This window comes from Falco naumanni, chromosome 6 (genome assembly GCF_017639655.2).
Source record: "Falco naumanni isolate bFalNau1 chromosome 6, bFalNau1.pat, whole genome shotgun sequence".
Lineage (NCBI taxonomy): Eukaryota > Metazoa > Chordata > Aves > Falconiformes > Falconidae > Falco > Falco naumanni.
Genome location: NC_054059.1, coordinates 73,036,787 through 73,048,525, shown reverse-complemented (window position 1 = coordinate 73,048,525; position 11,739 = coordinate 73,036,787). Strand labels below are relative to the sequence as shown.

At 48.4% G+C, this 11,739-nt stretch overlaps 1 protein-coding gene across 1 annotated transcript; it reads right to left on the bottom strand.

Annotated features, from left to right (window-relative positions):
- Positions 1-11,452, bottom strand: CCDC25 (coiled-coil domain containing 25). The gene is made up of 9 exons (XM_040598821.1): positions 11,309-11,452; positions 8,923-8,970; positions 8,126-8,165; positions 5,102-5,153; positions 4,535-4,610; positions 3,871-3,974; positions 2,539-2,741; positions 1,420-1,465; positions 1-53 (listed from the first exon to the last, which is right to left on the bottom strand). Exons 1-9 carry the CDS (start codon positions 11,331-11,333, stop codon positions 24-26), a joined length of 624 nt encoding a protein of 207 aa, XP_040454755.1. The 5' UTR covers positions 11,334-11,452; the 3' UTR covers positions 1-23.
- Between the last annotated feature and the right edge of the window lie 287 nt (positions 11,453-11,739).

The window sequence follows — 11,739 nt, the reverse complement described above, 5'->3', positions numbered from 1 at the left end:
TTGAGAAAGGAGAGAGACTTTATTTACATAAAGTCATCTGAATCGTTGCCATCCTGTGGGAAGAAAGACAAATCAGGATCATTGTGCATGCTAAAACGGAAAATGGTGAAATGGGGCATTCAGCAGGATTTCAGAATTGCTATTCTGGTTTCCTGCCAGACACCATGAAGTCAGACCAGACAGACGCACAACAGCAGGTCTGGAGGGGGAACAGCCCTGAGTTGTGAAAGAGCAGTCACTATTTGTTGTCCCTGCAGTGCATCACTTCCCTGAAACTGCAGCCCATGTGCTGCAACTGGGGAGGAACCAGAGAACAGGCTCTCCAGCAGCTTCATGGACCATCCCTGTATCACAACCTGAGCTTCTTTCCAACTCGGGAGAAGGAAAACAATCTGGCATCAGGTGAGGGTCAGGTACTGAGAGGAGACCCCCTGCACAGCATTTCCACTGTGCCCCTCCCTAGCCAGTGTCACTAATAGGGCACTGCCTGCTTCAGCATGTCAGGAGATGCTCCCACATCAACCCAGCTGGAGTTTCAAAGTGGATCTGCATGCCAAACAGGAGCAAAAAGGTCAGGAATTCTTGAAAACCACACACTCACCTAGGTGATTAGTCAGGGACTAGGATGTAAAAGTTGCATTTTAAACTGAGGGTCACTCAGAGGAGCTCAAAGATCTATTTGCCCAAGGTCCCACCAAGGAGGAAGCTGCAGACACGCCAGACCTCAGGCAAAGCGCAGGTGCATCCAGTGCACAGCAGGACCTGTTCCGAACTTCAGCCCCTAGCCCTCCTGTGATCCACCTTCTCACTTCCCTCAAGCTCCTCCCTGCTTTGGCTCCTTTTCCACGATCAGACTGCAGCTGTATTCTACTGCTCATCCTGAGCCAACACCTGCTTGCTCTCTGCGAGCACATCGCTTCAAGCTTCCTCTTCTGCCCCTCAGCACCTATATCCATCCCTCCCCAAACCGTTCTCCTTACACTTCCAGTTTATTTCTGGCTAAAAATGAGCATTTTCCCCTGCCTCCCTTGAAGTACCAAGGTGGCATATGCAGGTCATGGTTGGCTGCCATTAGGGACACCTCTTCTGTTCATGCACCAGGTGATGCTCAAGCAGCTCAAAAGGAGAGGCAAGCCTGGTGCTGCACTTAAAAACTCTACCTGCTCTTCCTCTGGAGTGGGAAGGGCACTGGAAGGACTTCACACACATTTCCAGCAGCACAGGCTCCTCCTGGCTGATGTACAAGCGACAGGACCCTCTCAGAAAGCAGAGGAAAGTGGCAATGTCCTTCACCAAGAAGGGGTGACGGAGATGCGCTCTGTCAAGCAGGAGTCACCAAGCAGGAGCTGTACCATCACAATCCCGCATTGAATTTCAGCTGACTCTGAAAGGCTTCTGTGGGCATCTACTGGCTCTTACCTGATTAGAGGACATGTTCTCAGCCTTCATTAATGATGAGTAACTCCTGGAAGGGAAATGACATTATTTTGCATTATATGTTTTCAAAACCCACCAACAGAGAGACGTTATGATAAAACAGGAACAAGTACCAGAAAAACAAATTTTCTTCCTTTCTGAACTCAGGCAGACTAGACAAGTATTTGCTTATCTCATATTCTTTGACTAATTAAAACAACCAGAGAAAGCCCAGGCGCTACGCAGCCTGCTTCCCCACAGCTTTGTTCAGGAACTACCAGCTAGATCACCCCAGGAGGCAGAAAATCCTTTACTTTGGGGGATGGCCAAGAGGCAGCTCTGGGGCACGGCTAAATAAGCAGGCAGAGCTCTTACTCTGAAGCACAGATGTGCCTGCTGGTGACCTCAGTTTATTGTGCTTCTCTAAGCCCTCTTTTCTGACCTCTACATGTGTTGAATCACTTGGGAAATCCAGGAGTTTTTAAAATTCCAGTTTCACCATCATTTACAGATAAACACGACTTACTAAAGCTTAAAAGTGAGCTTTTGGGGCCAGCCAGCGGATACATCCAGTGCTGCACAGGGCCGTCAGTGCTGAGGAACAAGCTCACGCATGCTGCTGCGTGTTTGGTTGCCAGACGACAGAGAGGTCAATATGACATTTCAAAACACCATCCCTCATTCTGTGTTTAAAGGAGCACGTGACTGAAGATTCACACGTGTTTCAGTTAACATCAGTGATGCAAGGGGAAGCTGAAGAACACTAGTGAAGGCTTGGTGCTTTCCAAGGCTTGCATGGACCTGGAAGCCATTGCTCCCATCCCAATGACAGAGAGCTTGCCCAATTTCACCCAAGTTAAGAACAGGTTTCAAAAGACACAGTCCTTTCTTTTTAACAATGGTTTAACATCCAGGTTTATTTTAAGAGAAATGAGGAAAATGCATTTATTCTAAAGACAAAGGAAATCACTGGGCCGTGCAGACGTCTATGCCAGAGCAGGTCAGCTGAACACTGAGTAACACTGGGCTGAGTATTGAACAGAAACTGCTGACCCATGACTCTCTCCGAGCACTGATGAAAACTGCGTAAGTTAGAAGTTGGCACTACAATTCATTACTTACCGAAGTTCTTCCAGCTCTTTCTTCTTCTTCATCTCTTCCTTTTCCTTCCGCTTCATCTCTTGGATTTGGGCTTTTTTCTCATTTCTTTCCTCTCTGTCCCGGGCTTCCTTCTCAGCAGCCAGGTCTGGGAAGCGCTCCACTTTTGTCTTCTCTAGCCGATTCAGGATCTCATTCACCTTCTTCTCCACTGTCAGCATTTTCACCTTTGGAGTGCAAAGAACTATGATCCTTATAAAAAAATACTTTTATTCTGGCACTTTGTCAACAGAAAGAAAACAACCTATTTCCACTGTACGCATGGCTGAATCCCACAAAAACAGATGCTAAGGAAAATCACTGCCACCGAGGGCTATTCAGCAGGTTGTGTAATGGCATAGAGAGGCCTACTCCCAACACTCAGAAGCACATTGCTAATAAGCATAAGCATTGCTAAGTACATAAGCATGACTAATTTCATTTCTTGGCACATGCCTCAACAAAGCAGCCAAGAGACAAGAATTTGTCTCTGCCAATTCCTGAAGAGGTGGCAGGAAGTCCCTGCAGATCATTTTGGGCAGAGAAGCTCATAGGCTGCTTCTTGACTGCAGGGTTTTTAGCATTTCTTGCCCTGGTCCAGAACTGTTTTAGTCAAGCAACTGCACCTCTAGAGAGCCCTCCCTCCCAGCAGCCAAACTGGTAACAAGAATTTAAGCATTAACATTATCTGCAGGTAACAGGTCAGGCTTGGAAATAGCTTAGTGTGCTGCCTTGACGCGATACCAAAGCTAAGCAGCTCTGCCTTTTAACAGGTTTAACAAATTCCGAAGCAGCAGCAGGGTGAGACAGCTCTCGGAGCAGAGACAGTAGAGCAAACACAGCAACAGACACCTCCAGGACCTGACACAGCCCTCCTTTGCACAGCAAGTCCAAGTCCTGAGCCCCTCCAGACGTGTGATTACACTACTGCCTGTGAGCTGATCCAAAGTGACTGCTCATATGCAGGCTCTTCAGCTGCAGTAAGAGATGATTTCCGTGGAGATAAATTCAAACAGATAGCACAGACCAACGTGTGACACCACTGTGCATCAGCAAACACCTGTCAGCTGCACCATGCTGCAGTCTGGAAACACACAGTGTACAGGCTACACTCTGCTACAGGCTGACACCCAACCACGGACCTTCAGGTAATGATCAGGCAAGTCCAAACACGCTCCTGGTATCTCTCTTACACTTCTCAAGTGGACAGTTCCCTGGCTTTAGGGCAAATGCTGAAGACAATCCACCCAGCTCCTAACACAGAAAGGTTACAGTCTGCCACCAGGTCACTGTCACTGGCTCGCAGCAAACACTTACATCCTTCTGCCTATGAAAGCCGATCTGCCCCACATCCATGTCTGCAGTCTTCTTCAGGTTAGTCCACGGTGTGTACACCACATTGACATTGTTCATCTTGCAACCTAGGAAGCAGGGGAGAAGGGAAACATTGCAATTCTTTCCGTGCTGAAAGGTCTTAAAGTCTTCTGTGCACATGGAAACACTGGCAGTTATTCTTGTCACAAACATGACTAGCTAGGCAAGAAAGAAGAAAACTGAGAAGTCCTTCCAGCGTTACAGTGAAACGGAAGAACACCACGACATCATTTTCTGCAGTAACATGAGCGCTGCAGCAGTGTTAACGAACTCCAGATGGAGATCGTCTTTGCCAGAAGAGCGATTACTATGGAAGGGGGCCCCAAGGTGGTGTTAGAGACTGCAAGCCCTCCTTGGCTCAGGCAGCAATATGGAGACACAAACAGGAATTTCAGAGATTTAAAATTCCTCCTTATAAAAGTGTAATGGGCAGCCCCAGCAGCTGCAAATGACATCTGCTTCACGTAAGACCCGCAGGCATAGGCTTAGCAGAAAGCACCACAGCAGAAACATCACAAATGTTTGATCCAAAAGAACACATGCTCGTGTGGACCAGAAACACTCGCCACAAACACCTCACACCGATCTCCCAGGAAACCAGTATTACCTTGAATGCTATTCGCCTTCACTAGATGGGCACAGTCTATCAAAACTTCTTTAGGAATGTCATCCACCGTCTGCCCCTGTGACAGAGCAAGGCAACGTGAGTGGCTGGAGGTGGGGGGCTGTAGGGGCTGATGAGCGCCTGAAAGCCAAGAAGCAGGGTGTAATGCTCCGCAGACACGGCCAGGACCTCTACACTCCACATTTCACATGTCTTTCGTGGCATTTGTAAGGAGAGGTTCGAAATGCCGCAAGTGATTTGCGCCTTGCTTTTCTCAAAGGCATTCTCCCTGTTTTAACAGGGTGATGGATCCTAGACCCATGCCTGGTGTCAAGCCCAAAATCACTAGTTCTGTTGGACCATGTTAATCTTCCTGCTCTTCTCTGCGCTGTTTAGTAACAGAGGCTGTAAATTCAGTCTCCCCACACTGGTGGTTACCTGCACCCTTAGGGAGCCCTGGTTCACGTGAGCAAAGATGGTCTTGTGTATGGGAATCACTGCAGAATGGCCAGGTGCAGTTCTTTTGGGGGTGAATATTAAGGTTTTTAAATATAGGTGTCACAGAATTACCTTGTGTAACCGAAGGTACACGTGCGCGGAAGAGAGTTTATCCACATGAAACCTACAGAATAAAAAAAGCACGTTTAACAGAGGATAAGAGATGGTGATTTGTTCTGAAAGACTTACTTCCTAGGAAGTGACAAAACAGCCACTTCATGGACAACAAAACTATAGAATAGTTCACGATATACATGTTTAAAAGGAGGTAAGGGAGTCAGACACTGCCCTTTAAGAAACACCAGTCCTCTCAATGGGAGAACAAAAAAATTAAACCCCTTTCCCCCTCCTCTTCTTTCTTTTAAATGGCATACTGCATGCAGACAACACTCACATGATAAGCCTACACATGTGGTGTTTTGGTCTGTCTATTTATTATCAAGAGAAACAGCCAACTCATGAACTCCACAGCAGGCACTGCCCATTACACCACTTACACGACTGGTCTCAAGCTCACAGAGGAAAAAAAAATTAAAATAAAATCCCAGTTGCTCGGTAGAACGGTCCATGGAGTGCAGCGTTCAGTTTCTGACAGCGGCAACAGGCAATGCTGCCTGGGTAGTGCACAGGATCTAGCGGGTTCAGCGAGTGCCAGTCCCAATAACAGGTGAACCCCAGCTCTGTGCTCACTTCATTCATTGCCTTCAAGGTTTCATAAGCCTCAATTTCCACCCCCACAGCCCTCTCCTCACCAGACTGAAGAGTGCTCTCCATTTCTGTCCTCCTTACAGCACGGCTGTACAACTCCCTGATGGCTCCAGCTGCTCTTCACCAGATCTTTTCTAACTTGACTGTGTCTTTGCCGTGACCACCTATTTTTCAAGCCTCTGTCCCAATCAACACTCACCCCAACCCTGCAGACTTCAAGGACAGACGGGGAGGAACTGATCTCATGTCACCTCCCAGCCTTCCTTAACACTATTTTCTTTTAACATAACAGGACTTTTTCCTTTCTGCTGCAGGACAGAAAACCACCAACAAGCACCAACGCATGAACTCTTGCCTGTCCCTCCCGAGCTTCCTACCCCAATTCCACTGGACCCCTCTTAAACAGAAGTAAGTCTAAAAGGTGCCAGACACCGTTAGGGTAACAACTCCCACACCTCCACAAAAGGACTGATGTTATTTTGTTGAGATGGCACTAGATTCCAAAAAAACCAGCATGGATGATGTCAGTGTGAGCCATAAGATACGAAAAATATAGGGAAAGATGACTTTTATGGTTCAGGCAATTTGAGGACACATCTCAAGGTCGCTCCTAAATAACAGCATAGGCCTACTTTAAATTATGTAGCAATAGGACAAACATGAGACCGAAAGTGAATGTGATACTGGTACAACAGTTATTCTGCTGAATCACCATCTCTCCTGCTAGAAAAGAAAAAAACATTCACTCGCCAGTTAGCTGCCTGCTGACAAAACATCCCCTATGGAGCACGTTAGATACTACCTATTCAAGCTTCAGTTCTACCAAGACACTTCAGCTCATCCTGGCAAAGGCCCTCGTGAGCAGCGAACAGCACTGCCACATGGTGATTCTTGTTACGAATTGTTAGCAGAGGGCAGCAACTGTGATACATCTGGTCTGTGCAACAGTGCCTGAAAGCAAGCCAACTCCTTCATAAACGTCTCACAAACCTTATCAGTCTAGAAACTTTACAGACTAATATAGCCAGCAAAGATGCCATCAACTGCCGCTAACAGGATAGGGAACTTCCCTTCTCTTGGATCTCTCTTCCAATGGGATCTTACAAGCCAAAAAACCAACCCACACATGTCAGTGTGCTTCCTTCTGCCCACCTGGCCACTGCTCTAGCGGGTCTGCTTAGAGCACACATGGCTTTCACCCAGCAAGAATCAAAATCTCAAACTCTTCTGCTCCTGCTCACTGACTCCAACTCCTGAGACAGGATGTTTTACAGGCCAGGCCAGTACTTGCACACAGGGGTGACCAAAGCACCTCCCTTGTGAGGAAAGGCTGCGGGAGCTGGGGCTGTTCAGCCTGGGCTGGAGAAGGCTGAGAGGGGACCTGAGCGATGCACACAGGTACCTTAAGGGCCAGTGTCAGGGGGCCGGGGCCGGGCTCTTGTCAGCGGTGCCCAGCGACAGGACAAGGGGCAACGGGCACAAACTGCAGCACAGGGAGCTCCGTGGGGAGAGCAGGAAAAACTTCTTTCCCTTGAGGGTGCCGGAGCACGGGGACAGGCTGCCCAGAGAGGCTGTGCAGTCTCCTTCTCTGGGGACGTCCAGAGCCCACCTGGATGCGATCCTGTGCAGCTGCTGTAGGAGAGCCTGCTTGAGCAGGGGGTGGGCTGGGTGGTCCCAGGGGTCCCTGTCCAGCCCCACCGCCCTGTGGTGCTGTGATGTGAAGCACATACAGAGGAAAAGGCACTGGGAGACAACAGACAGTTTTCTCTAGGCACAGCACTTACTGTGCTCAAAAAACTCATAGCTCCACCCCCAGGCCCAGTCTGACTGCTCCGTGATTTCACATGGCTTGTGCCTCCACTCTCCCTGGTCTTTGATAGCTTTTTGGTTTTTCTCATTTTACTTGTTCATGCATGGAGATATTCAGGAGCTGCTACTCTTGTTTGACTCTGGGGGTGCTCTCTCTTACAAATACCAAGCTGCCCTTCCCATTAACTCTCCCCATTTCCTAAACGCAGTAAAAGCAAGCTAGCACCTCTATTCTGAAACACAAATATCTATGTATGGAGTTACACAGGTTATTGCTACTCCAGCAGCTCCAGGCACAGATAAACCCCAAAAAGCTCTCCAAAAGGGCCAGCTCTTATGATGAACAAAGCGGGGGGTTGAGGGGCAGATGCAGGGGAATGGATTCTGAATCAACGGAGTCCCAACAACTGCACCCAGGTCTGCTGCAATCCACCTTCACACTGGGGTTGCATTTAAACTGCTAAATGGCCCTGGGAAAAAAGAGACTCTACAGTGCCTGTGGAAGCCGGAGGGTTGTTACAATCGTTAACTCAGCTGCATAAGGAAAGGCAATTTTTTTCAGTGAGTCTCAGTACCTACCAGATATCTTCAGGCCAGCCGTACTTTATTAGGTCTTCATCTGTAGGAATAAAAGCATCAATAAGTAAAGCCCAGGACCTCATCAACAACAAACTCAACTACCTGTCAAGCCGGAATCCTCCACTGTTGGTCAGCCACTGTGTGGTGACTGAACAGAAAGAGAAGAGGGCTTTAATGCTGCACCTGCCTGGTCCAGGTATGGTAGAAACAGGTATGCCAGGAACACCTCCATCACTAAATTTTGCAATTTTAAAGTGAAAATACGTTTCTTCAAATATGCATCTAACAGGGGGAGACTTTCAGGGCAAGTCTTCAAAATAGCCACACTAACACTTTTCCCTTGGAGTGAGATGCCCAGTTTCACATCATCCACTGATGTGGAAAGAGGAGCCGCAGAAGAACTGTAACCTTCACTGTGAGGGAGAGGACGGGCATGGGAAGCCTACAAAGTACGAATGCTCACTGGAGAGGGGAAAAATATAGACTGAGCAGGGAAACAGAAGGCTGGTTTGCAAAAAGTTTTCAAACACAACCTGAAAAATATTTTTATCTGAACAGTTTTTGTTTTTCAGTTAGTTTTCACTTGTATTTGAAGGCAGTTACTCTGCCTAGAGCATTTACAAAATGTATTTATCCTAACTAAAAGTAACACAGTGGATTTCAGAGGGGTAAGTATGAACCACTTGCAAGGGTGGACAAGTTTCAAACAATATATCAAAGACATCCTTTCAAAATGACCTTAAAACCCCAAAAATCTAAATCTAAGCCATTAGGCATTGTTACATCAATGTACTTACTTTCATACTTATCTTTTCCCATGTAAATGGTGTAAACGGAAGGAACAACTGAGGGACAGAAAGAAGAAAACAAATCAAAAGAGGTTTGGAGAAACTGTGCAAGAAATCACAAACACACCAGTCTTGGTCACAGAAATCAGAATGAAAACTGCTTCATTCATCCATCCATCCATCCCACTTCCCTCCTAGGGGCCAAAGGAAGATTCTTTTGAGCTTCCTCCACATTTTAGCCTGAATGCTTCAATGGGCTTTGGAAAGTGGCAGTGGCATTTCCACTGCTTTCCATGGAAGACTATCCAGCAAGGAGCAGCTTTCTGGGCAAAACACACTCAACATCCAGGTAGATCATATTGTATCTGTGTAACCGTATCACCTGTCCAATTAAACACACGTCTGAGATCCAGAAAGGCTGACATCGTATTTACAGTCTGGGATTAAGTCCCTGTGTGGCCTTGAGTGAAACAGCTCACCTGCCTGGCCCTCATTTCCCCAAAGTACCAGAAGCCCAACGTGAACCTCCCCCAGGTAGTCTGAAAGGATTAAAATTCACAAAACAATGGAAAGACCGAAGTTCCATAAACTTATTTGTCTCATCTGTGCCCTTCGAGGACACTTAAAACAAAGACCTCCTCTCCTTTAGGGCTCATTCCATCATGCAGTAAAGACACTACCAGTTCTGGGAAGCCAAATGAATGTCCTCTCAGCATCATAACCAAAGGTCAGCACAGCTGGGAGAGGGACACAGAGCAGTCAGGAAAGTCCTGCTGCAGAAACCACTGAGCAGCCTGCTTAAAAAAAAAAATAAAATGCTCTGCTCTTGTATATGGCAGCAGGGAAATCCCAATTACACAGCAACGCTACCTACCAGATTGTCACATTTCTAGCTTCTACAATTTTTACAATTACCTTGTGTGAGAGCAAATGATGCAGCAAATAGCTACAAGCCTCAGCGCTGCGCTCAAATTTAGCTGTTCTTCCCCAGGACCTAGAGCAGCTGAGCACTTCAGCACAAAGAATTATTGCAAGCAGGTTTTCAGCAGACAGTTTCACACCCTAACAGCCAGTGGCTGAAACAACCTGTTGCAGCAACACAGATCTGCATTTTTCATATACCGTTGTGGAACAAACAGAATCCACAGCAGGATTTCTAAAGCAATAGTGCGCAAATTGAGGAGTAAGCGTAAGCAAATGAAATGCAGGTGACCAAATCTGCCTCCAAAAAAGCATCGTTTGAAAACATGGTGTCTAACCTCAAATTTTTAGTCACTAAAATAGTAAACATGCTTCACATGCTACAGCTCACAGTAAAATGACTTGGGTCCCAGGCTGCTTACTGACCCAGCCCTTTATGAGGGCATTTTTACTAGAAATCCAAAATCACTACCACAAAGACCAGACAGTATTTTTCAGTTTAGTAATGGAGTAAAACCAAATGGAAATTCAAAAATATGAAAGGATTATGTGCCTGTGGGAGTCAAAGGTTGGAAGAAATCCACCCTGGCCAAATAGGAGAGTCCAGAGGATGCAAGATCATCATGACTCCAGGCACTACCCATAAACATAACATTAAATGCTCAAAAATAAAGTTGCATTAGTGATGGTTCTGTGAAAATGAAGCCCATCCTGCCAAAACAGTGGGGGAACACTAACATAACCAAAACGGAGATTACTCAAAATCCGTATTATTTTACGCACAGGCAGCCAAACACTCAAATCCTTCTCACTAAGAAACTTCATCTCTGGAACTGAGGAAAGCAACGCTATAAAATTACAGCCTGCAGATACAATGGGGTAAAAACCATACTGAAACTTCCATTTCACCCAGTTACACACTGGTGAAATGACTGGGGGCAAACCAAAAAGAAGCATTCTTGTACGACCCTCTGTATCATTAGCCTGTACTGGATCAAACCACGGATCCCTGATGCTTCAGAGTGGCTGACCTTTCCACAGGGGCAAGCAAAAGAGAACGGTCTACACGAAAGGAAAAATAACGAGACAATTTATGTGTTATGTCCTTCCTCTAGCTTCGGACAGCAGGACGCTTGAGAGAGCTTTTCCGAAGTCACCTACCGGCACCGCTGTTCATTCGGTGGGTTACTGCCCGCTGCTGAGAGCCCCCAGCCCCGGGGAGACCCCCAGCCCAGCTCCTGAAATCACGTTAAGCTGTAGCCGACTTTGGCCCAAAGCGGGTCCTTTGCGCTCAGCCCAGCCCAGAGGCCCGCCAAAAGGCACCGAATGGACTAACGGGGGTGCCCAGGGCCGGGAGCAGGTGCCGGTAGCGGGCTGACAAACCGGACAGGGCCGCGGCCCAGCGCCCCCCTCCCAGCGCCGGGACCCGGCCCGCCACATGCCCCCCCGCCCCGCTCTCCCCTGGCCCACTCACCGTTGGAGGTGAAGTAAAACACCATGTCGACGGCTCCTCGGCCTGCCGGGCTCGCGGCTCCGCGCTGCTGCCGCTGTCCCCCTCCAGCGGCGCCTGCGACCGGAGCGCGGAGGGGGGGGAGGAGGCGAGCGGGCCGCAGAGCGCGTGCGCTCGGAGCGCCGCGCATGCGCAGTACGATGGGAGCGCGCGCTCCTCCCCATACACGTGAGCCGCCGCGCCGGGAGGGGGAGCCGGGGGGAGCACTGCGCATACGCAGAGCGCCCGGGAGGTGACGTCACAGCGAGGCTTGCGCATGCGCCTTACGCCGCGGGCCCACGCGCCGTGCATGCGCAGCACTGCCTGCGGGGCGCGTGTGCGCATGCGCAACGCTCCTCCCGCGCTGTGGTTGGAGGGGGGAGCAGTGGGCGGGGGGTGCCTGCGAGCGCATTTTA

Excerpts from the sequence above, each read along its gene's own strand:
- CCDC25 (XM_040598821.1), bottom strand. The coding sequence starts at position 11,333 with ATGGTGTTTTACTTCACCTCCAACG. Across the intron at positions 4,611-5,101 it reads TGTACCTTCGGTTACACAAG|GGGCAGACGGTGGATGACAT; the intron begins GTAATTCTGTGA and ends GCTCTGTCACAG. Across the intron at positions 2,742-3,870 it reads GCTTTCATAGGCAGAAGGAT|GTGAAAATGCTGACAGTGGA; the intron begins GTAAGTGTTTGC and ends TGCACTCCAAAG.